General features: G+C 40.6%; 1 protein-coding gene across 1 annotated transcript; it reads left to right on the top strand.

The window, feature by feature from the left end:
- The first annotated feature begins 1,220 nt into the window (after window positions 1–1,220).
- Window positions 1,221–25,669, top strand: zgc:63587 (uncharacterized protein LOC393431 homolog). The gene is made up of 12 exons (XM_033972199.2): window positions 1,221–1,324; window positions 5,730–5,766; window positions 6,297–6,396; window positions 7,226–7,312; window positions 7,819–7,942; window positions 8,844–8,978; window positions 9,213–9,330; window positions 22,051–22,152; window positions 22,895–23,040; window positions 23,280–23,363; window positions 23,453–23,510; window positions 24,901–25,669. The coding sequence occupies exons 2-12, from the start codon at window positions 5,746–5,748 to the stop codon at window positions 24,964–24,966; spliced, it is 1,041 nt and encodes a 346-aa protein (XP_033828090.1). The 5' UTR covers window positions 1,221–1,324; window positions 5,730–5,745; the 3' UTR covers window positions 24,967–25,669.
- The last annotated feature ends 1,381 nt before the right edge of the window (window positions 25,670–27,050 follow it).

Below are 27,050 nucleotides of genomic sequence, written 5' to 3'. Positions count from 1 at the left end.
CAGACATTTGAGGTACTCCAGACGGATCTCGTCCACCCCCGGAGCCTTCCCACCGAGGAGTTTGCCAGCCACCTCAGTGACTTCAGCCACACTGTAAACAGTGTTGGTGAAACACTGCTTTGCCCTATTTCAGCTGCCTCAGGAGTCCCACAAGCCAAGAAGGCTTGATAGGACTCCTTCTCAGCCTGACGGCATCCCTTACTTGCAGTGTCCACCACCAGGTTCGGGGGTTGGCGCCCTGACAAGCACCGCAGACCTTACGAGCAGCCACATTAATAATACAGGCAGAGAACATGGCCCACTCAGAATCCATGTCCTCAGCCTCCCCTGGGATCTGGGAGAAGCTCTCCTGGAGGTGAGAGTTGAAAGCCCCCCTGACAGAGGGCTCCACCAGATGTTCCTAACAGACCCTAGACCCTCACGATACGCCTGGGCCTGCCAGGTCTGTCCGGCTTCCTCCTGTGCCGGTGGAACTCAGTACCAGGTGATGACAGCTCAGCCCCTCTCTTCACCCAAGTGTCCAAGACACACGGCCAGAGGTGAGATGACACGACAAGAAAGTCGATCATCGACATCCGACCTATGTGTCCTGGTCCCACGTGCACTGATGGACACTCTTGTGCTCGAACATGGTGTTCGTTATGGACAAACTGTGATTAGCACAAAGGTCCAATAACAGAACACTGCTCGGGTTCAGATCAGGGAGGCTGTTCTTCCTGATCAACCCCCTCCAGGCATCACTGTCGTTGCCCATGTGGGCATTGAAATCCCCCAATAAAACAATGCAATGAAGCTCTCGGTCGTTGCACTGTCTACCCCTCCCATGGACTCCAATAAGGCCAGGCACTCTGCACTGCTGTTTGGCCCATAGGCCGACACAACAGTGAGAGACCTGTGTGACCCTCTCGTTCTGGACATGGACTTATTTTTTTATTTATTTTTAAATAGGGAGATATGGATTGGCCTATTATCTTAAAAACAAAAAACAAAAAACAAAAACAAAAAACAAAACAAAACACCTAACCAAATCTAGAGTTCATGTGTCAAATATGCAAATATGTACTTAGTCCAACACTTTTGGACATATAGTGGCTTAAGTTTTCATATTAAATGCTCACACAGTCATGTTGGGCCATAAATACTCGTCCATATCCTCTGTGCGTCAGGACCTTTGCAGTGTGGTCATGATGGCTCTTGTAGTAAAGACCTCAGCCAGAGGAGGGCGCACTTTCAGGGATCATTTCCGGGTTTTCCTTCCTGGGCTGGGACACTGGGACAGCGCGAGGAGACACTGCTGCTGAATAATATTTAAAGTTACACGCAGGTAAGCCCATTGCGTGCAACTTTCATTTTCACAAGTTATCGGAGCAGGGCACAGAAATAAAGTCTGTGTGTCCCAGAATGGCACAGTCTGAAAGAAACTTGACACCAGCGCAGAACAACATGAGGAACAACTGTTGCTGCTCATTTGGCAAAGGCTGAACAGACCAAACCCAGAGAAACTGCAGCACATTACTTTAGGTTTTGTGTCAAACTAAAATCGACTATAAATGTGGAGTTATTCTGTTGAAGAGTTTTAACCTGTAGACTCCAAACTCAGGTTATTATTGATTTAAAGAAGTTTGTGTTGTTTGAAACACTGTGCAGACTGGGTGTGGTGTGGGCCTTAATGCTTAATCCCAATTGGCTGTTTACTTTGTGTAGTTACTTTTAGCCACATGTTTTGTTTTTGTTTTTTTTACCAGGAAAGTATTTTTACTCTTTTGGATATTCTGACCTACTTTTTACTACAGGACAGTTTGTAAAGACAACACTAAATTATGTCAAAGTTATTGTTGGGAAATTTTGATACTGGTGATTACAAATGGAATATAAAATGAATGGAAAATGCATTTAGACCATAGAGACATGTTTACAGTCTATGATTTAAACACAGTGTGCATAACATACTTCTATTATTACAGGTTTCAAAGTGAATAGTCGTCCTCTTCCTTCCGTTTCATATACACTTTCTGCAACACTCAGACATCCCATTGTGCGCTCTCATCTAGTCATTTTTTAAAACTTTTTTATTGTGAAGATCAATGGCAAAAATAAATTATATATTCAGACAGTCTTACAATAACAGAAACAATGGCACTTTGTAGTGTTTTTGTAATCTTGAGGCACGTAGCTCCTATTGAACAACTAACATCCATCTTCGATTGTGTTTTTAACAGTGAAAACATTCATAATTTGTTTCCTTCCTTTTTTGAACACACGCGTGAAAGTCGTGACGTCGACAGAAATAAGCTGCTAACTGTCAATTAGTTGTTTTTTTTGTAAAAGGGTCTAAATGTTTCTTCTTGATCCACTTGATATTAAAGGGTGCACTATGTAAGTTCTGTGGAGGGTCTGCCACCTGTTTGTCTCCATGGAGATGTTGCTTTGCCTAGAACACATGTGTCAAACTCAAGGCCCGTGGGCCAAATGCAGCCCGCCACATCATTTTATGTGGCCCGCTGCAAGGTAAATTAAAAGGTATGACTGTCTTACAATGTCAGTTTATCAGAAGATACACAGTTACACAGCGTTTTTTTCATATCTATGCAAATTCATATGCAATATTTGAAACTTGAATAAGTAATAAATACAGAAACGGTTAATTAACAAGATTAAAAAAAGTTACATTTATTTTACATTACATTTAGTTACATTTATACTGTTTTACATTTACATCTGGCCCTTTGAGAGCAACCATTTCGCTGATGTGGTCCTTTGTGAAAATGAGTCTGACACCCCTGGTCTAGAATGTACCGCGGTTTGGTATCTGTTTCCAAGGAGACAAGCAGGTGACACCATGCGGCCAAGTTACGTGACAGATCTGTGGAGAGACAATCCTGCTCATATTAATTAATGTTTTCTAGCATTATGATGGATAGATGGATCATTTTAATGCCATACTGTGAAACATAACATCTTTATGGAGACAAGAAGGTGATGCACAAACCCCCCTCCAGAAAAATAACATTTTTAATGTACAGATTTAGCTCATTTGGTCTTATTTTATTAGTAACTGTCTGTGTGATCCCTCTGTCGTCTAAGCCTGATCCATAGTAAAAAACAACAGTTGACAGATTTTACTTTTGGCTTTTAACATTATTATTAACTGTTGGGTCGCAGCTGGGTACCTCTATGATCCGAGTTGAGTTGCGCACTTGTTTTGCTGCCACATAATTAAGTCTGGCTAATATTCACTATGTGGGAACCCTGACCGCCCATCTTAATCAGTGCCCACTTTTATGGCTTCTTTCCAGGTAATAAATCAACTGTAAATGCATTCATGCCAGAACTGTGGCTTAATAAAGGTGGCATTTTCCTTTTAGCTCAAACCGTTTAATCTCCCCCATGCTTCTGTTATTGATAGCAATGTACCTGACACATAAGCAGCGATTAAGTGTCCATTATTCAGAGTATTAGAGGCTCTATTTACCTTTGTTTAATTAATATCCTCACTCCCAACTAAACCTGAACTATCGGTTGTGTGTTTGTAGAGGGAAATAGTTTAATTAGCCTGTCCTGTTCATGAATTTATGATTAAATAAAAAATATTGGATTTGTCACACACTGGGAGAAGTTCAGTGTTGCAAAAGTAATGTAGAAGAAGCAGTAGAATAGGAATGCTGAAGTTATTTATGGGTTTCAATTTCCTGATTAAAGGTGACATTTTGGGGACTTTTGACCATTCAAAAGATCGTGTGTTGTGCTTTGAATTGTTGATGGCTATCGCAGTGTTGCTAATTGACATTCACTCTGAAGCTCTCTATATAACTCTCTATAAATAAGAAATAAAAAAATAGGCTAAGATCATGTTCTTACAGGACAGATGCTTCACAATACAAAATACAATATAATAGTCTAGATTTGTTGAAAGGAAATGAAAGTATCTCTTTTATGTACATTATCACAGTAAATATTTTTTGCAGAACATTTAACCTAAACCTATTGCCTTGTGTTTGTTATTAAAACTTCAAAACTCAACCAGATTATTGTAAAACCATCCAGGAAAGGTAAGAAATGGTGCATTTATGTGATTCTTTTCAGCATTGTCACTTGTTCAATACCAGGTTTAGTAGTGATTAGTATCTGTGTTTTTGTTTTTACAGTGTTACTAAAGCCAGAAGGGGTTGTGACCACATGCTACATGAAAATTCAATATAAAACATTACCAAACACATCACTCGGTGTCAGGAAGCAGATCTGATTTACTGTTGCGCCGCTACTGTGGCCAAATGCAGGATTTTAATCGCATTTAAAAACAGCTTTCCTGTAAATCATTTGAGAAGTGCATTTAGAAACCTGCAGGTACTGACGCAATCAAAAGTCAAACTAAACTGTTATGACTTGAACAAGAATGAAGTTGGACCAGCTCTTGTGTTTAAACTTAACACGTTGACCTTTGACCTTTGGCTCTCACAGCTCTATGGTCGATGCTAGTGCGTGGTGCTGATTGGGAGCAGGGGTGAGACACGTGTTCCTCTGACTCCTTAGGCTTAGAGTAGGAACAACTTCAGGAACTACGGCGATAAACAGCCATTGTTCTCGTTGTGGGCTTGATGAAACCTCCCTGTCATCACTCACCATCTTTGCCCACAGTCTTACATATTTATTTATCTTCATCATTGTTTAATAAATGAAGAAAATATGTTAAGGTTACATGAGGTCCCTAGATTCTTAACAAAAGTTGTGTAATAAGTGCATCACCATTGAGCTGCGCACGTCAACTGCCTCTTGTCTAAATTCTTATCACAGCCCACCTGCCGTGGTCCTGTGTGCTCATGATAAAACAACCACAATTCTTCCGGCTCCGTCATTATGGGGCTAATTTATCAAGTTGGCCTGTCGCTCTGTCGTTTGCCAGCGGCTGTAGAGGTGTTGAAGCTGCCGTCCGGAGCACTCCTATACTCACTGTGGGACTCAAATGGAAACTACATTTTTAAGAAAGGGAGCAAAAAGGCAACCAAATATGGTAACTTCATAATAATCATACATGAGTTACCCAAAATACTAGATTAGATTAGCCCTAATCTAATCTAATATTGGTAATTTAGCACTTTGTTTAAGGGCCACATTTCAGAGCCATGCTGACTCCAAATCTTGTCAAGCTCAAAGGGAAACTAAATTTTTTTCTCCTTACAATCATAAGATTCTGTCTGATGTTTTTTAAAATGAAATTGTAATCATAAAATTTCAAACTCTATTACAGTACTAAGGAATAAACTGGACATTCAATAAACATTCTGTCACCACAGTGATAATAAAAAAAACACAATTTGGACAATAGAATGTAATTTTCAACATTAAATTGTTGTACTTTCTTTTATATTCCCATGTAGCCTCATATCTGTGTGATCCCTGAGTTGTCCACGTGTATTAAATAGTGGTTCATCTGCATATACTTATCTATTTTTAGGTTTATATGATCAAAAACAATTTCCCCATCCCATTGTCATTGGTCAGAATGATTCATCTATTTTGAAATGCAGTGTTCAGTGAAATATATTAAAATGATTTAGATGGGCAGCTTCACAAAACATCTATTTACCATTGATACTTTATTAGGCCCATATTTCAATAACATTACAATTAGAACGATTGCTATACTTTTAATTGTATTGAATAAAATCGATTAAAGAATTGGAGAACTGTGAATATTAATTGTTTGTTTGTTTTATCTGTTTTCTCTTTAGGCTTATACATATCGCCATGTCAGGAGAAAAGGGAAAGGTTAGTCAAAACATTCATTCTGTTTCGATTCAAAAACCTTTTTCAGTAGTTTATGATTCTTCTGTTGCTGCCATTTTAAAATAAAGCCCCTCTTTCTATTTTAACGCACATTCTTTATATTAATTCTCTGCATTTAATTATCCTGTAGTAGTATGTTGCAAGTTTAATGAGGAAAGCACGTAGGACAGGCTTTAAATCGCATATTCGGGTATTGGCTATAGCTTTGATTCATCCCACTCTAGGCAACCGTAGGTAAACATACTTAAAATGGAGAGACTATTGAATGTGATGGTGATTATGACCTATTGCTCTTGTAATCTCTTGAAAACATACTTGTGCAGGCATCCAGAAAGGATATCCTGTATAAATACAAGTGTTTCATTAAGTGCCGTTTATTGCTTGTAGGAGTTTCACAATTATGGGCATCATCATCAATCTTTTTCTAGGGGTTACACATTAAAATTTAACAAAAAACACCTGTGAGATCAGTGTATTTTCCTCATACTCATTAATCTAAATCACAATTTTAGTTTCCAGATGCAACCGGTTATGTGGGTTTTGCCAATCTTCCAAACCAAGTGCACCGCAAGTCTGTGAAAAAGGGGTTTGAGTTCACGCTCATGGTTGTTGGTAAGTATTATCTTTACTAAACATATAAACGTATTCTGCAAAATCTTATGAGCTTTTAGCCGAGTTATAACAATGTTCCCTCATCATTAGTTGTTGATTCATACATATTTGCTTTCTTTATCATTATTTATACAACTGAACTGAATCAGAGAACTGGGGCTCTCTTTTTTATGGACGCCCTGTTTAAAATACAATATAAACAGAAAAAACTAAAACAAATACATATATACATAAAACATTAAAAGCAGTTTGCTACCAGATTATTAAATGGCAATTGTGTCACCAATGTATCCAATTTTGCTTTTCCTTGAAGTGTTTGTGAAGCAAAACAGCTAAAATCCTCTTTCCCGTCTCAGCTTTGGTGCGTCTGGTTCTCGTACAGTCATGTGATCTGGTATTAAATGTTCTGTATCAATGATTAACAAGCACGTGAGGTATTTTGGCAGTTTTTGAAGTAATTCCTTATAGATAAATGTCATACAGTGCTGTTCTTTTCTAACAGACAGTGATGACCAACCCACTTTTCCTTAGAGAGAACAGTCATGGGTTTTGAATCCATCACCACATACACACCACATACACCACATCTATTTTAGCCATTTTTCATCAATTAAAAAAAAATCTACTGCCTCCTGCGGTGAAATACAATCATGCAGAGGTCAGTCATGAACCCATCGCTATTACTGAGTAGTTTTACATCAATTTTACAGTGAACAAAATGCAAAATAATTATGCACCTATGTAAGCGTTTATTACAAAATAGAAGAAAAAATCATAATATCTTAAACATGATTTGACACAGTAGCACAAATGTGTTTTTTATTTTCAGGGGAGTCTGGTTTGGGAAAATCCACTCTTATAAACAGTCTGTTCCTCACTGATCTCTATCCTGAGCGCTATGTCCCTGGAGCTGCAGGTAAAAGTCACACAACACACACACACACAGGTACACAAATATGCATGCTGTAATAATGGAAAAACGTCTGCCCCTATGTCTCCAGCAGAGCATCATTTCAATAGGAATGCTGGGAATGCTTTAGTCTTAACATGTGGCCCTTCCCTTTTTAATACTAGACAGAGGTTAAGACTTGGCAAGAAAATAATTATTCTTGTCCTATTTGTTATTAAGTGAATTATTTAATATATATATATATGATAATTTTGTGCCGCTCACCGTGATCCACCTATGTGTTATGGGATTGTTTTAGTTTTCACGTTCAGCTTAGTTAAAATTCAGTATTATCGAATCCATTTCTACGAATTTATTGGTAAATTCGACTTCATACAGTTTTATGGACAAAGGTAGCTCACAAAAAAGCAAATTAAATCCATCTATTGAACCATTTCTAAATCCTACAGCCACAATACACTTATAAACTAGACTTTACTCTGCTTATTTTAACAAAGTTTCATTTTTGACAGAGAAAATTGAAAGGACGGTGCAGATTGAAGCGTCCACTGTAGAGATCGAGGAGCGAGGGGTGAAACTCCGCCTCACTGTCGTCGACACTCCGGGATACGGCGACGCCATCAACAGCCAAGACTGGTGCGTTCAGTTTAGGAATGATATTAACAGCCCTTAAAAACGCTTCTCTTAAGGTTGAGCTCAAACATGTGCAGAAACCACATCAAAACTGGGACTAAACATGAAACTAAACCTGGACTTGATGAGTGATAAACCAGGACTAGGACAGGACCAAATGAATCATCATCAGCATCAGGACAAAACTGGGCTCAAACAAGGAACCAAACCTTTCACCTTTCCCTCTGTTTCTCTCTCTCTCTCTCTCTCTCTCTCTTCCTCCCTCCCTTCATTCCGCTTTCTCTATCTCTTGATTTCTCTCTCCCTTCCTCATTCCTTTCCCACTCTCACCTCTCGCTCTCTTTCCCTTCCTCAGTCTTCTTCCTTCTCTCCATCCTTCCCTCCCTCACTCCTTCCCTCTCTCCTGTTTCATCCTACACTCCCTGTCCTTACTGTGCCTATCCTCCCCCTGCATTCCCTCTGTCAACACGTCCTTTACCACCACAAGAGAAAAATAAAAACACGTAATTAGCCTTTCTGTCACCTTTTTATTACAATTCTGATGTTTATTTTAGTGTTCAGCATCTATTAGGACACGATGATATGACGATATAACTTTAATACTGACGTTATTGAGACTACGCTGTTTTTGTAATCCAGTAATTCTGTTTAATACAGTTCTACGCTCAAACACAGTGAATTTTCCCCTTATCAGTCAAGAGTTAGTTATGAATGAATGATAAGGGGATTCAACCAATCACAACAAACTCTGAACTTTGGAAGCAGCTGACCCCTTTAGCTTCCTCCCAAAGGCGTTTGAACATAAATTGTAATAAAATAGCTACTGTAATCTTGAAAAAAAGTGGTATGAACTTCACCTAACTGTACCATTTAGACTGAATAATCCGTGCTTTCTTTGTACCAGCTTCAAGACAATTATACATTACATTGACAACCAGTTTGAGCGTTACCTTCACGACGAGAGTGGCTTAAACAGAAGACACATTGTGGATAACCGGGTGCACTGCTGCTTTTACTTCATATCTCCTTTTGGACATGGGTAAGTCTGCACTGCTTCTGTTTTAATTTACTGTGGTACTGTCATGATATTTCAGAATAAATGCCTTTATCGCTCTTTAATGTCTGAAATATTTGGAGTATTGACTGCTTCTTAGCATCTTAAGAACCAAGTCTCCATTGGTTTACTATTGAGCTAACTGGGAATTTGTTGGGGGCACACAATTCCAAGCACACTATTGTTTTAATATTAGTTTTTTTTCCATCTATTTTCCAGTTTAAAGCCTCTTGATGTGGAGTTCATGAAAGCTATCCACAGTAAAGTCAACATCGTCCCGGTCATCGCGAAGGCTGACACCCTGACGCTGCGGGAGAGGGATCGTCTGAAGCGAAGGGTGCGTTTCTGTGTACTTTTATTATAAGTCTCCCGATGCGCTTCACGGGTGTTGTAAAAGTACAGGGTGGGACTGTGTTTAGGAGGAAATCGTAGGTGGGATAAGTGTTGGAAAGATAGTTGTACGAACATAGAGGGAACATCTGAACCTGTCCCAGATACATCCTGTTTGGATTGAGACCAAATCGCTGTCGGCCTACGTGTACTTCAGCCATCAGAGTGGAAGCACTACTGAGTGCTATGTTATAGGTACCTACGTCTAAACAATGCAGTCAGCTGATAACTTTGTCCACTTTAGCTGCCAATGACTTGTTCTCCGCTATTGGGACGCTATAAGGAACAACCAAACATTGATAACATGTTCTGAGCATGGGACAAATAACATACACATGCCTATATCAAACATTATACTATCTGAGTTTGTACTGGGCACTCTGTTAAACACATTCAATCCACTGTTCTGCTTTCTATAGCTTTTTTCCATTCAGTTATTTTCAAACCACCCTTAAAAACAGCTCTAAACATGTGAATAATTACAAGTCATCAAGTCATCCCTGTTATCTAAAAAACCCAAAGTTTAAACATCTGTTGTCCTAAAGTAACCTCAGATAAAGTCCACAAAAATTTGTCAAACACGAAGATTCTTTGTCTCCCAACTATTCAAACCCAACCCTCCTGTTTTAATCATACATGAGAAAAATAATCGGAAGTTAAATTTAGAGTTTTGGTGTTTTTATGAACTTCCGTCCCCTCCCCGAACCGCCACCTTAACGTGGTGGAGGGGTTTGAGCACCCGAATGATCCTGGGAGCTATGTTGTCGGGGGCTTCATGCCCCTGGTAGGGTCACCCATGGCAAACAGGTCCTCGGAGACGGGTCTGACTAAGAGCGGTTCAGAAGCCCTTCATGAAGAAAAATACAACAAGGCAGTTTACGTCGCCCGGACTGGCGTTACCGGGGCCCCACCCTGGAGCCAGGCCTGGGGTGGGTGCTCGGCAGCGAGCGCCTGGTGGCCGGGCCTTTCCCCACGGGGCCCGGTCGGGCCCAGCCCGAAGAAACGACGTGGGGCCGTCCTCCCGTGGACCCACCACCTGCGGGAGGAGCCATGAGGGGCGGGTGCGGAGAGATCCGGGTAGCAGTCGAAGGCGGGGACCTCGACGACCGGATCTCCGGACATGGAGACTAGCTCTGGGGACATGGAATGTCACCTCGCTGGGGGGGAAGGAGCCTGAGCTTGTGCGGGAGGTTGAGCGTTACCGGCTAGATATAGTCGGCCTCACCTCCACGCACAGCTTGGGCTCTGGAACCCATCTTCTTGAGAGGGGTTGGACTCTCCATTTCTCTGGCGTTGCCCGCGGGGAGCGGCGGCGAGCTGGTGTGGGCTTGCTCATTGCCCCACAGCTCAGCCACTGCGTGTTGGGGTTCACTCCGGTGAACGAGAGGGTCGCGTCCCTGCGCCTTCGGGTCGGGGACAGGTCTCTCACTGTTGTGTCGGCCTACGGGCCAAACAGCAGTGCAGAGTACCCGGCCTTCTTGGAGTCCCTGGGAGGGGTACTAGACAGTGCACCAACCGGGGACTCCGTTGTTCTCCTGGGGGACTTCAACGCCCATGTGGGTAACGACAGTGACACTTGGAGGGGCGTGATTGGGAGGAACGGCCTCCCCGATCTGAACCCGAGCGGTGTTTTGTTATTGGACTTCTGTGCTAGTCACAGCTTGTCCATAACAAACACCATGTTCGAGCACAAGGGTGTCCATCGGTGCACATGGCACCAGGACACTCTAGGTCGGAGGTCGATGATCGACTTTGTTGTCGTGTCATCTGACCTCCGACCGCGTGTCTTGGACACTCGGGTGAAGAGAGGGGCTGAGCTGTCAACTGATCACCACCTGGTGGTGAGTTGGATCCGCTGGCGGAGGAGGAAGCCGGACAGACCTGGCAGGCCCAAGCGTATTGTGAGGGTCTGCTGGGAACGTCTGGCGGAGCCCTCTGTCAGGGGGGTCTTCAACTCCCGCCTCCGGGAGAGCTTCTCCCTGATCCCGGGGGAGGTTGGAGACATGGACTCCGAGTGGGCCATGTTCTCCACCTCTATTGTTGATGCGGCTGCTCGTAGCTGTGGTCGTAAGGTCTGCGGTGCTTGTCGCGGCGGCAATCCCCGAACCCGGTGGTGGACACCGGAAGTAAGGGATGCCGTCAAGCTGAAGAAGGAGTCCTATCGAGCCTTGTTGGCTCGTGGGACTCCTGAGGCAGCTGATGAGTACCGGCAGGCCAAGCGTGCCGCGGCTCGGGCAGTCACAGAGGCAAAAACTCGGGGTTGGGAGGAGTTCGGGGAGGCCATGGAGGAGGACTATCGGACGGCCTCAAAGAGATTCTGGCAAACCGTCCGACGCCTCAGGAGGGGAAAGCAGTGCTTCACCAACACTGTTTACAGTGCGGGTGGAGGGCTGCTGACCTAGACTGGGGATGTTGTCGGGCGGTGGAAGGAATACTTTGAGGATCTCCTCAATCCCACTGTCACGTCTTCCGAGGAGGAAGCAGAAACTGGGGACCCAGAGGCGGACTCGTCCATCACCCTGGCTGAAGTCACTGAGGTGGTTGGCAAGCTCCTCGGTGGCAAGGCTCCGGGGGTGGATGAGATCCGTCCTGAGTACCTCAAGTCTCTGGATGTTGTGGGACTGTCTTGGCTGACACGTCTCTGCAACATCGCGTGGCGGTCGGGGACAGTACCTGTGGAATGGCAGACCGGGGTGGTGGTCCCTCTGTATAAAAAGGGGGACCGGAGGGTGTGTTCCAATTACAGGGGAATCACACTCCTCAGCCTTCCCGGTAAGGTCTATTCCAGGGTGCTGGAGAGGAGAATCCGACCGATAGTCGAACCTCGGATTCAGGAAGAGCAGTGTGGTTTTCGTCCTGGTCGTGGAACACTGGACCAGCTCTATACTCTCCATCGGGTCCTCGAGGGCTCATGGGAGTATGCCCAACCAGTCCACATGTGTTTTGTGGATCTGGAGAAGGCATTCGACCGTGTCCCTCGTGGTGTCCTTTGGGGGGTGCTCTGGGAGTATGGGGTCCGGGGCTCTTTGCTAAGGGCTGTCCGGTCCCTGTATGACCGGAGCAGGAGCTGTGTTCGCATTGCCGGCAGTAAGTCAGACCTGTTCCCAGTGCATGTTGGACTCCGCCAGGGCTGCCCTTTGTCACCGGTTCTGTTCATTATATTTATGGACAGAATTTCTAGGCGCAGTCAGGGGCCGGAGGGGGCCTGGTTTGGGAACCACAGGATTTCATCTCTGCTGTTTGCAGATGATGTTGTCCTGATGGCTTCTTCGAGCCAGGACCTGCAGCAGGCACTGGGGCGGTTTGCAGCCGAGTGTGAAGCGGCTGGGATGAGAATCAGCTCCTCCAAATCCGAGGCCATGGTTCTCGACCGGAAAAAGGTGGTTTGCTCTCTCCGGGTGGGTGGTGAGTCTCTGCCCCAAGTGGAGGAGTTCAAGTATCTCGGGGTCTTGTTCACGAGTGAGGGAAGGATGGAGCGTGAGATTGACAGGCGGATCGGTGCAGCGTCTGCAGTGATGCGGTCGCTGTATCGGTCCGTTGTGGTAAAGAAGGAGCTGAGCCGGAAGGCGAAGCTCTCGATTTACCGGTCAATCTACGTTCCTACCCTCACCTATGGTCATGAGCTTTGGGTAATGACCGAAAGGACAAGATCGCGGATACAAGCGGCTGAAATGGGCTTCCTCCGCAGAGTGGCCGGGCGCACCCTTAGGGATAGGGTGAGGAGCTCGGTCACACGGGAGGAGCTCGGAGTAGAGCCGCTGCTCCTACACGTTGAGAGGAACCAGCTGAGGTGGCTCGGGCATCTGCTCAGGATGCCTCCTGGACGCCTCCCTAGGGAGGTGTTCTGGGCATGTCCCACCGGGAGGAGGCCCCGGGGAAGACCCAGGACACGCTGGAGGGACTATGTCTCTCGGCTGGCCTGGGAACGCCTTGGGGTCCCACCGGAGGAGCTGGAGGACGTGTCCGGGGTGAGGGAAGTCTGGGAGTCCCTGCTTAGACTGCTGCCCCCGCGACCCGGCCCCGGATAAGCGGAAGAAAATGGATGGATGGATGGATGGATGAACTTCCGTTGCTGTTCTTGTTTATCAGACTTTTTCTCTAAAGTAGTTTGTTGCCAGATTTAACCAATTGGACACTCCCATGCACATCTTCTTGGGGCAAAATAAGTCTTGATAATGTAATGATGATGTCTGTAACAACGCTAATGAGTTGAGACGACCTACTTTGAGTCTGAACTGACGACATGAATGCCAGCTGTTGTGCCAAGTGTGGTTGATAGCAAAGGAATTATAGTTGGGGAATTAAACAAAGTGTATCTGATCAGTACCAAGACCAGTGATAAATTAATGTCCTTAAAACAAATGTAAACCAATATTACAATACAACAACTGCTGCCAGGACAGAAATTTTTGGATTTCCTGTTTTTGTTAAGTATAAGAGCACGGTGTAGGCAGAATGAATTATAAACGCCATTAATCTTTTTGAGTGTGCTGAGGAAAACAAATGTATTTTGCTGAAGTATTTGTTATTTTGATCAGATTAAATGAAGTGGCTCTTAGGTTATACTTGCCTGGTTCCTGTCATACACTGCTCTTAAGTGGAGCAGGTTTTCCTTTGAGTCCAGAGCCTCAACAGCACGGCCAAAAACAAATGCAGCATGAGGATGAGCTGATTCATAACTCCTGCAATTAATATGACCAGATTATTGGTTTTGTGTTTAATATCTGCATATTTTTTATCAGTATAGTTTTTACATGGCCAGTAAATATCAAAAAACTTGAATAATCAGATGATCCAATATTTAAGTCTTATTTTTGGTGTGTGTTAACCTACACAAAATAATTCTAATAATCAAAACCTAAGGCGACGTTTCAGTTAATTTGTGGATTTTAAGAGTAGCTGTTATACGTAGAAGACAAAGTACAATGAACTTTGAAATGACTCTTGCCGCATTGTTACCTTTTTAGCATAATTTTGCAAACCTGCGCAGACGGATCAGAAAGAAATCCGATTACTCACATCAGATGTAACTGTGTACATGACATTTCAATAATCTGATAACTCCAGAAATCAGATAACGATCAGATTTATTGCGTGCGTAAACATCACACATCATCCACTGCTGTTTGCAACACAATGGATTCCACCAGTCAAAGTCAACTTGGTTATTATTGAGATGGGAAACAACTTGAATGCTGCTATAAAAGTTTCCTGTAATGTGTAAACTGTTTTACTGACAAGACACAACCAGCTGCTCAGAATGAAACTCCCATCGTTTAACTTTCATCCCCTTCTGTTGTGCTTCCTGTGCCTGTTCCTGACCTCCTCTCCTGGCAGTCCCTCACTCAACCACTCTGCACTTTCTTCCTCTGCTTTTTGTATCCTCTCTTTTTAATTTGTGTTAATGCCAATTTCCCTCGCCACGTTGCTGTGGTCTGCAGCTCATAAGTTGCCCTGAGGAGGGTATATTGAATGGCTGATCCTCTCAGTCTGGGACCTTCTAGTCATATCCTGTGTAGGGCTTAAGTCTAAACCTGCTTTGCTTTTTGTTATGTGAACATAGCTTTGGACTTTAAATGTGATGTGTACTACAAAAACTGGGATCACTTTTGTCTGGACAGGAGAGTTGTCAAAACAAAAAAAATGAACTGAAGATAAAAAAAAATGTATACCAAAATTAGAATAAAATCTAAAGACTCATTTGTCTCACAAGTTTTAGCACTGAAAAACATCACAAATAGGACAAAACTGGACATTTCTTGAGTAGTTTTAAATTGGTCTTTATCTATACAGTTTGACCACGTGGTAATATTAAAAACCTACTCCCGTTTTGCGTTGGAAATACCTTTTATTCATAACTAACTAAAAACAGTTTCATGGCATCAAAATCACTACTGAGTACAGTATATAACGTTGGTATCGAAATCGAGCTTGAAATCGTATCATGGCAACACTACTGTACAGTGTTTTTCCATACTTTTAAGTCGTATGCTAAAACAACATGTCATTAATTGCACAAGCGACCCAGAGGTGACAGAGGCCAGTGAACCCGGTCTAATCACTCTTCTCGCACAGAGCTGCTGCCAAAAGACAATAGTCACCCTGATATTCCCCACTGTTCCTTCCCTTTTGGAGGCATGGCCCATATCTCACGTATTGTCTTCATCTTACGTGGTGCGTCCACCATTCAGGCTGGTGATTGTCTGCTCAGAGGCCGAACCAGGCACAGCTTTCACTTTTATTAGCTTATTTTGGTGCTTTCCTCTGACATGAACAGGGTTATTGCACCTTTGGGAAGCTTTTTGTTTATTGTTGTCTGTACTGAAGAGCATTGAGAGTGAGAAAAAAAACTAGAATTGAAAATACTCAAAATAAGACAAAATTGGACCTTTACACAGTGTTTAGAATAGAGCTGAACTACTTACTGAACTTCTTAAGTATTCAAGAAACTACTATATTGTCTAAAAAAGAGCCTAGTTTTTAGTTTTGAAGTTTGGTAGTAAAAGTGTTTTTCATTCACGACAAAAATAACCAATTGTCTGCATTTTTTCTGTTTATTGCCTAAGTAATGTGTCACAATACTGCAATTTTACAATAGAAAGTCATTTTCCCCACGTAATAATAGTACAGTTACCATCTGGTCTTATATTAGCAACGGTAAAACCAGACCAAAACTATTCAAAATGTTTATCGCCAACATCCAGCTTTGTCCTGTTAATGTGATTTTTGTCAACGTTCATCCTCACAATATCTTACTTTTGAACAAGGGCCGCTCAATTATGAAGACATAGCACACAATCATGATTAATTGGTTTGTATTTGAAATTAGCTATTTAAAACTAGTTAATCTGTAGTCAGAATAGATCCAAAAAAAGATACTATAGATCAGACAAGTGGCTTTGCTCCATGTTTTTAGTGGCGGAGCAGAATTTCATTACATGTTCTACTTAAATCCGGTTAACCCACAGCCTTATCTTTAACCTCCATTGACAGCACACAAACTTGCACTAGTTCTCTTGACACTCGTGGTGTTTTAGTTGTTCTCAGCCTGTGCACCGACCACTTCCTTCCAGTCTTTCAAACACGGTGACATATTTGTTTTTGCCCTACAGGGATCATTGTGCCAGGTTACTCTCCTGTGTAAAACAATAAATATACACTTTTCTCATGGAGCTATAGGAGCTTTACATAACTGCTTCTCAAAGTAAAAACAGTCCGGAAGCAGCTCTTTATAATGCTGAGCAGACATGTTTATGTTTTTTCTGTTTTACTGTGAAACATTGAAACATCCTAGAAAATTGTTTCATAAATGTGTTTTGATTTAATCCTGAGAAACAGAAACGTATTGCTGACAAAATTGCTGACTTTTACATCACTGGTAAAATGATCTAATCTCTGACAAGTGTCACACATGTGTAGTGGTTTTTAATTATTGTAAATGTACTTCTTGTGCAACTAAGGGAGTGGTCATCTACTGGCAGTGGTGTTCAATTATTGTAAATTTACTTCTTAGGCAACTAAAGGAGTGGTCAACTACTGGCAAAAATCTATTTAATAGGGCTACATCATTCAACTAACAATGCTGATGTGCACACAAAGTAGATAAATGGACTGTAAGTTATTATTCTAAATTTCTGTTTCTTCAAATCAACAATTTTGCAGCTATACTTAATTTTTAATTCAATAATATACAAGGAGTTTTCCCCCAGTGCATTATAAAAGCAGCTCATGGAGTCAAAATGATGCTCCTGTCTATATCTACATAAAGCATTTTTATCATCCACGAAATGGGAAGTAACGCTATTGCATTGTTAGCGATTTAATTGTATTTAGCAGAGGTGTGATGGCAAAACACTCTTAAAATGCAGAGAAAGTGAGGAATAAATTTGGATCTCCGGTTTAAAATGTTCAGTTTTTTTTTTCTTTTTAAAACAGTAAAATCAGGCACAGTGTTTGTAAAAATGCTGATGACCCTGACTAATACGGCATCTGGTGAATACTAGTTTATTGCCCTCCCAGCGGGGTAAATCCCTAAAGTCACATTGCCCCCCACTAAATCTGACACATACAGTCACCTGAGCGGCCCGATTGTTCCAGCCCGTGGTCCTTGATCCGAGCTGGGTGGTCCGCACTGTAGCCACTTGGTCCAGACAATAGAAGTATGTGTGTTTGTTCAGCTTTATTCATATGCTCTTGTGTCGTCATGGTTACTGGGTCTTGGGACTTTCTGTAAGGATATGGTCTGTTAATGGGAATTCCAGTCTGGTCCAGCGAGAACCAGAACCAGCCTCTCACTACAGCGCACAAGTGCAGAAAAGTTTTGCTTTTTTTTTTTTTTTTTCAAGTATCGCAGTTATTTTATTTTATTTTTTTACGCTGACATACATGACTTTTTATTATTCTCCATAGATGATATTGTAAAAGCAGCACATTGTCACTAAATCCGTCTGCTGTCTGCTGCTGATTATAAAACATTGTATCAATCACAAACGTAGAAGAAAGAGTTGTGTGTCGCCCTATAACGCTTCGCTTCCTGAAAAAGCTATTCCAAAGCTGTGCAGGTGCCCAAAAACCTCTGCATGGGAGTACTAGTCTATAATGTAGTATCCCAAAGTTATTGTACAGAAACATACTTGACATGAGCTACATTTATATTCCAAATACCCCCTGGTAACTGCTCAACCCAACCAGTTAGGAAACACTGATTATAAAAAAAAACAAAAAAACGCCTTTGCCATTTGCCCATTGCAACCTCAATTACGGTTAATCTTAGAGTCCGATATTCGACTGAAGGGCACACAGGAAAGTCCCTTCAAAGCTTCAAACACAGAAAAACAAGACAGCTCAGATATTGTACTTGCTCTTTCCTGGAACTGACTCCAGATTAGACCCCTGCAGATGAGGCAGTGGCTGGTTATGTGTGCGGAGGGCGGAGGAGGAAGGAGGGGAGTGAGGGGGGCCAAATCCCTTTACCCCTTCAGAGCAGCTATTGTTGGGGCGCCTTCAGCCCACAGACCCCTGCAGACAGGAGAGAGCTGCTTAGCTGAAAACACTTTCTTAGCAAAAAATGTTCTTGTTTTTACATTGACTTTACACTGTCCCGCTGTGAGAATGTGTTTAGTTATTAAAATTAAATTTTATTATATGAAAGCTCTGAACTACTATGTGGAAATGTATGTACGTTATCCTCTAGAATTTACTGTGTAATAAACCACAAAATCTGTTTTTTATAAATGCTTAAATAGTAGTTTAACGTGGCATTTCTAATGTTTGTGCCTGATGCCCTTTATGTGCTGAGACGTTGCACAAGTTTTATGTAAAAATAGTTCTTGTCTTGACCCTCTGAGGCCCTATTCACTTTTCTTTTTTATATCCATCACCACAGTTTCATTCTAATTCCTCCTTTTATGTAAAAATGACAATGATTTTGCTCTAATTACAATTATTCAGGACACAACATAACAACTAAACAACCTGAAAAGGATAACAATGACTTGAAGCAAAATTACATAGATTCATAAGGCCTAAACACAAACTGCTCTATAATCTGTTTTTGTCACATTAATGTAACTTTACCACAAAGGAAGTTAGATTTTCTTTAAATAAAATGGTTTGTAAAATATTAGACGATGATATTAAAAGAAAATTACTTGCAAGTATTTCACAGTTGTTTAACCATGGTGTTAATTATTGCGAATAATCGTTGAATCTACACAAAAATATGATATTGCAACACGACATCCCGAGGTCACGTAAGTCTAATTGCATATTTTTGTTCCATTGTATTCCTTTATAAAGTTACTTAATCTTTTTTTGTGTTTGTGTAGAATACTGTAAGGATTAGAGTGACATTGTGTGGTTTTGGTGACGAGATTTGTTCACAGTTTTGCCTGTAAATATTATTGTCCTGGGAGCATGAGATGGTGCAACTGTCCTCTGTGTGTCTTTGTCATAGTGGGAGGATTCTGGTCAGAGGAGGTTAAATGTGCTTGTAGTCATGTCTGCCAGTTCTGTAATTATATCTTTGTAGAGTCGTGCAGGTGCGCTATCTTTGGACACTTGTTGTTGCTGTTACTCCTAATCCGAGAAATGTATCATCAGGAGGAGTAAACATGGTGATTCAGCACTTACTTTTGGTTCTGGATATGTAAAACTAGGGCTACGACATGATTTGGCAGAAATATGCTTAATCTTTCCTTATATTGGTTGATTTTTAAATGTTTTTTTAATGAATTAGGTTCATGAAAATACAAAAGACAGAGCTGCTTTGCCTGGAAATGCTTCATAGTACAGTATTTAACGTACTTACACCGATGGAGAAGCAGCAGGTGACACTGTTCTATAGAGACATGAGCTCTTTTACAGTAATACATGTTTTTCATGATAATTTTGAGATACAGTGGAACATTCCTGGCAAAAATAACTCCATGGAGACAATCAGCCAACCTCCTCATAGCATTTACTGCCACAGATTTGACTAAAACCCCGTTGATTAAAACTCCCCAAGCCAATAATTGTGTCCCGGAATCAACCTTCAAGTTATAGCTTACAAGTAAAACAAAGTAATGAGGCCTCTAACATGGCAGAAACATAACCTTTTTAACTTCCTTTTGCAATTAGTAATAAGGTAATTCTTGTGTGGCATTGTTCAAACAGCGCCAACAGCCAAACATAACAGCACTGGGCATCGGAAAGCAGGGGGGCAGGTATTATAGCTGGACAGGATGGTCATAAAATCGAAACCGCTCATGTTCAAAACACACTGGGGAGAGTTTCGTTTGGCACTGTAAATTAAGGAGGAGACCAGGGGGATATAGGCAAAGCAGTGATTTTGACATCTGATTATCCCCATGGACTCTTTGATTATAGGTGTCAGGCAGTACTAAGCACATGCTACGCACATAAACAGGCATTTTGTAGTTTTTGGCTCATCTAATTCTCAAACCAGATCAATGCGGACAAGAGGTTTAAAGTGGTGAGATTTTAGTGAGTGGTCAAGCGGTCACTTAGACTATTTGTTAAATGGTTATGTGGAGATCTGGGCTGCAAAAGGAGCACGGTTGTGATCTTTCATGTGGATAATAAGGGAAATTTCAGCACTTTTCTTCCTAATTTTGTATTATTTAAGCATTCGAGACATTAACAGTCTTTGGAATCATCCTAAAAATGTCAAGAAATGATCTTTTTTACAATATTTTGCCCCTATTTCATTCTATCCAAATAGTTGTGATTCATTAATTTTGTTTTGTTGTTTGTTCAACATTTCCGCTAATTGTTTTTTGTGTGTTTACTTTCCTGCAAAAGTACAGAATTTCCCAATATTGTCCCTGTTTTGCATTATGTTTATTCAGCCTCTGTGTTCATAGGTATCTGTACAATGTGTGCGTTTGAGCAGCGGGCGCAGGTTCAGTGGCACGCTCACCTCATTCCTGCAAAGAATGTTTGTTTTTAGACCTCTTCTAAACAATACCCCAGTCCCATGCACGCTCTATTTTGAACATAGGGCTCCCAGTAAAAACAAGCAGTAGCCATAACAGTTGGTCAAGTTGGTTTCTATAGAAGAACTTGCCTCCGCTTCCCCAACTTCTCACTGCTGTCCCATTATTACCTGAATGTGGCGAAAAAGTCAGAAAAACAGTGCTTGACGTTGTTGGCATTATTACAGCATTATCTCTGAGTGTAAGCGTCTCTTGAGGGTACAAAAGACAAATGGGACTTTGATGCTTGGAATAACAAATACTGACATCTGTCCCGGAGGTAGGCCAGAGGAAAGCTCCTTTGTTTTTAATTTGTTTCTTTGCCGGTCACAAAAGAATAGGCTAAGAACTTAAATCAGAATCTCAGGATATAGCACAGATCCAAGCACATACACAGATAGTCTTCATTCAGTCTGTCCAAACTGCTTAACTGCGTCAAAGGGTTTAATTAAACCTGTTTCAGCAACAGCAGGTGTCTAAACTACTTATTACAGTGTAAGCCCCCCTTCATTTGACAAAAGATCAAGATTTATCATTTGGTAGTGGGGGTAGTTGAGACAGAAAAAGGGAAAAAAGGGAAAGAGAAACTGGTTTAAAGTGTGAAACTAAACATAGACTGTCCAAAGAGAAGGCGAGTCTGCGTTTTCTCCCAGAACTGTATTAATCTTAAGTTAAATTATTAAAGGTGCGCTACATAGGTCTAACTTTTCTGGTGGGAGTCCATGTGTCTGTAGTGATGTTATTACTTTGCCTGGGATGTTCCACAGTATGGCATTGACCTGTCCTAATTTACATTTATTCAATTACAGTAGTTCTGTTTGTATGTTTCATGGTGACTGTGGTATTTATCTGGTGTTTTGATGTTACGAGAGGCTTGTATGTGGGTGATGTTCTGAGCTGCTTTCCCTGTTCCAGAGAAATGTTTCCTATGGGACATCAATAAAACGAACAGATGTTTTATAGCTAAAAATACAGAAAAATACGCATGTTAGAAGTGGGGTTGCCTCTCCACAGCTCTGACCGTAACTTGGTTTGCTGGGGTCATTAGCTGTCTCTATGGTTAACTTTAATGCCATACTCTTGAACATTTTAGGCAAAGGTTAATTGACCATGTTTTAAATCCCATCAGGTCATGGCGTGGATGAACGTGTCGTTGCTTACTCACATTTTTGTGCATCTTTGGGTTTCAGATCCTTGATGAAATTGCTGAACACGGCATCAGAATTTATCAGCTGCCCGATGCAGACTCGGATGAAGACGAAGAGTTTAAGGAGCAAACCAGAGTCTTAAAGGTGAGAAAAATCACTCATCTAAGCAAAAGACGAAGTTTAAATCTGTCTTTTGATTGACCTGGATGACTGAAGGATTACACAGACACTCATATCTAACCACATTATGTACGCAACAGTTGGCCCTAATAACCTCAAGTTGAAAAAAATAACAGATTTTAAAAGATATATTTTCTTATTTAAAGTGTTTAATATTTAGGTTCAACGTTATCAACAAAACATACTTTTAGCAAATGCCACACAAACACATAGTTCTCCAAACCACCTGCATTGAGTTAAGTAACTGTTATTTGTCCTTCAAATATCTACAGATGCACTTTGTAATGAATAAAAGTTGAAACATTATGAGACACTCTAGTCTAGTCTGAGACAAAATCAGTCTGTAAATAGTTTTATTGCATCCAATTAAAGGCCCAAGGACAATATCTGCTTAACCGGTTTTATGAAATCAGTACCCGATCCAGCAAATTTTTCAGTATCTGTGTCGATATTTGGCTGATTTTGATGCCAGTGTCCATATCAATGCATCACTGCAAACTATAGAACTAAAGAAGCGGCTTGGATGAGCAACGAAACGTCTTCACTCCTACAACGATTTGCCCAGTTGACAGATTTAAGTTTGTCTTTTACTACAAACTACAATTCTATTAATATTTGATCAATGGCTCAAGCCTGTTCTCCTTCCATACTTTAATGAGACCTTTCTGCTTATTTAGTTTGGGCTGCTTTTGTCTCTTGTGTCCAGGCGAGCGTTCCTTTTGCAGTGATTGGTTCAAATCAGCTGATTGAGGTAAAAGGGAAGAAGATCAGAGGCCGCCTGTATCCCTGGGGCGTTGTCGAGGTGGAGAATCCTGAGCACAATGACTTCCTTAAACTACGCACTATGCTTGTGTGAGTTACTTCTGCCATAAAACACCTTTAAGTCCAACTATTGTCTTATGTATATCAATACTTACAGACACTTTAAATGAATACATATAGATTTTTTTCAGGTAATTATTTAAGCTTAATTTATAAACATCCAATCTTTCTCAATTTGACTTGTGTTGAAAGTCCAGTGTAACTTTGTAAGTGTTTGTGGAGCTCTGTAGCCCCCTAGTGGTTGGTTTTTGAGGTTCTTCTCATTGCAGGACCCACATGCAAGACCTGCAGGAGGTAACCCAGGATCTGCACTATGAAAACTTCCGCTCAGAGAGACTGAAGAAGGCTGGCCGGTCCGCACGTTTTCTGATAATGAAGATATTATTATAACTGTAAATAAATAAGATGGACTTTTAATTGTATTGTTTTTATGTGATTACAGAGCTGTGGATGAGGAGGTGCTGGATAAAGATCAGATACTGTTACAGAAAGAGGCTGAGGTAAGCATTTTTTAATTTTTTCATTAAACTCATTATAGAAACTCTTTATTTGCATCAAACTTGGCGTGCGTGTCAGGGCTCCAGTGGCTGAATGTAAGCTTCATTTACAGATGTTTGTAAACATACCCTGGCAGGATGTGGCATAATTTCCTTCCTGAATGTCCTGGCCTTTAATGGTGGGAATGACCCCAATTAACTATAGGAATGTGGTGACGCTGTTTAAGTTAGATGTGTATCTCATTGTGTCTGGTGAAACTAAGTTGGAGAATGTTTAGATTTTCTGTGGCATATAGCAGATTTAAGTGTAATTCATGTTTTTGTAAATTAATCACCATTTTCCCCATATTGACCAAACACAGTTCTCAGTTTTTTTTTAAAATCTTTTTATTTAATTATTCATTACATTTTCAGAACATAAGTGATATACACTTAATCAAAAACTAAAAATATGCTGAACTTTGCTACAAACCACATGCTTTTACTGATACTTCTTGCTCTTAATGACCTCTTGCTTAAAAAGACATATTAAAAAGGCATATTATTGATGATTAAAGATGACTAAAAAACATAACTAATTAGAATTCATGCATCAGACTCTTCTAGTCACTGCATAAAAGTAATTGAGTAATCATGATTTATGAATGATGATGGGTGACAGAATTTTTGACTCTTTTTGACCCATTTTGGCCACACTAGAGTAAAATGACTGCAGACAACAAGCCTCCGTTTGGCCACAAGAGGGCAGGAGATAACAGTAAAATGTGAAATGTTTGTCTTTGTGCATCCATCACTCACTCTGTATTTTCTGTAAGGTCATTAGAAATTACAGATGGGATGGAAAAAAAGATTAAAGTGATGTTTTGATGTGTGAAATAGAAGTATAAAATATAGAGTGTATAAAAAAAACATTAAAAACAACAGGAGTGTTTTTTTTTATTATTATTATTTTTTATATATTTTTTATGGTAAAGTTAGGGTATAGACTGTTTTTATTATTATTATTATTATTATTATTATTACAATTGTATTCATTTTTTATTGTATTGTTTTTTTTATTTATTTATTTTTTATTTTATGGTCAATTTACATTTATACAGTATTTTAACTTAAGCCACAACATTTACAGAGGTGTTTTTGATGTAGGCTGTAGCTCACACCAAAACAAGAGCAAAACAAAAACAAAACACAACCTCCACATCAATTTGTCAATGTGTCACTTACAAAAACATTAATAACAACACAGTCACAAGAACAACAAAAGGTGTCAACTCTAAACATAAAATATCAGTTCATCAACATTTTCAGCACCTACACAGTATAATAAATGTATTAACAGACTGATAAATTGACTGATCATAAATAAATTCCTTGTTTTGTCTTCCTTCCTTAGCTGCGTCGCATGCAAGAGATGATTGCCCAGATGCAGGCTCAGATGAAGATGAAATCGGACGAGTAAAAGAAATGACTGAATCATAAAAGCGATCCACCACTGTCACAAACACAAACACACACTTCTGCACAAATATAAAGCTGGTGGTCCGTATCCATCCGCCTTCAATCGTCTTCCAGAGCCTTATCTAAAGCCCACCCATGTGTTAGGTTACTGCCATGTTTACAATCACGTCATCAGTTTAATTCATTCGTCGAATCACGTGTTTTCTATCATTGAGTTGTAACAGCACATAATTTCTGTCTTAAATATTAACTCATCAAAACAGTTTGTACATTTTTGCAATAATAACGGTTACGTGTGTAAGTGTGTTATATTAAAATGGACTTCTTTTTAATATAAGATAATGGGAGAAACAGCTGTGCCCATGTTTTTATACCACTAAAACTTTTATATCACTAAAAACTGCATGTGAGGTCTTTGTGCCAAGCAAAGAAATAACAATTTAGTTCAGGCCAGTGGATGTTAATGTTGAAAATGTACACTACTGGTGCCACACTGAATATAAGTAATTTTTATCATTGTTTACAAGTTAATTATTTTGTGTCAGACAGCTGCTAAAGTCTGTCAGTTGCATTATGTCGTTGATATTGCCCTTGTATTATTTTCTACTAATTATTTCTAATATATTGGTCTTAGCAGGGTGTTGTCAAGTAATTTAGGTGTTGATATATTTCAGAAATAAAGTTTCACAGGAATTCAAAAATGTAATGTGATTAACTGTGTTTTTTGTTAAGATTTTGTAATAACTGATAAATGCAAAAATTATGGTAAAAAAGCTGTGTTCAAATAGCATAGTGTAGGTTTAAATGCTGAAACTGTGCTATTATGTTCCTGCTATATGTAAGTGTTGGGGGTTTAGTGGGCTTCATAATGAGGGTGACAGCTTCAGTTTGTAGAAAAAGAGACTTGTTGAATGTGGTGGGACATGGAAGGACAGACTCTGGAAATGTACGATCATTCCTAATAGTGATAAGTGTAAAAGTAAGAGTAAGTGAGCGTTACACTGGAGAAACTAAACAGCCACTTCATAGGAGAATATACCAACACCAGCGCAAGAGCAGCTCAGGACCCCAGTCTGCTGTTCATCTCCATCTCAAAGACACTAACCACTCCTTTGAAGATAGTGAGGTTCAGATCTGAGCCAGAGAAAAGAAATCTTAAAATCTTAAATAACACAGCGCCTCCTCCAATGAAAAAAACTGCAGCTCTGCTCTGAACAAACAGCCAGAACCTCCAGGTTCACAGGTCACAATGACTGCAGATTACCTAAACGGACCTCGGCCTTCGCACAGACAGCTTTTTCTTTCAAAGCCATCAAAGAATGGAATAAACTGCCACAAAGTCTCAAACTTTCCTCTGACATGAAAAACTTTTCATTTAATGTTAAGAAATTATTATTAGAGAATCAGCAGTGTCAGCATTAAGAATGGTAATTGGTATGACATAGTTTTAGTGAGATTTTATTCTAAAATGTTATTGTATAATAACTGGTCATTTGTAGTGTGTGAGTGTGTATTGATTATGTTGCTTACATTTTATATTGTATTTCTCACCTGCTCAGGGACGACAGATGGAAACGAGCTTCAGCTATAATCTGGTGTAAAGCATCTTTAATGTTTTTGCACATTGTCCCTGTCAAATAAACTAATAAAAAAGAAAAAAAAGAAAAGAAAGGAAATGGTTTGAGAGGGGAGTTTAAGAAACTATTTTTGTTGGGAAATGCAATCCTTCTTTAAACAGGAATGGAGGCCTGAGACGTCATCTCTCACAGATCTAATTCCATCCTCAGACACAGAGCAAACAAAAGAAACAAGAGAACAATAGGAGGACCATTAAAGGTTGAATAGGGCCATTATAGGCTTAAACTGGAGACAACAGCTGTTTACAGTTTCAGTGTAGTTAGTTCCTCCCTTCAGACAGATATAAGGCAGTGTCCACCAGTAATCTGACCAGAACTGAAGAAGCAGCGAAATGTCTTCAGTCCTACAACGATTTGTCCAGTTGACAGATTTAAAACTTCGTCTTTTGTAATAGTGACACCATAAAATATAGGCCTACTGGCTTTTGTTTAAGGTAACACACACAGA

The sequence above is a fragment of the Periophthalmus magnuspinnatus genome, chromosome 9 (assembly GCF_009829125.3).
Source record: "Periophthalmus magnuspinnatus isolate fPerMag1 chromosome 9, fPerMag1.2.pri, whole genome shotgun sequence".
Lineage (NCBI taxonomy): Eukaryota > Metazoa > Chordata > Actinopteri > Gobiiformes > Gobiidae > Periophthalmus > Periophthalmus magnuspinnatus.
The sequence above is the reverse complement of the archived record's forward strand: the minus strand, read 5'-3'. Positions and strand labels throughout refer to the sequence as shown.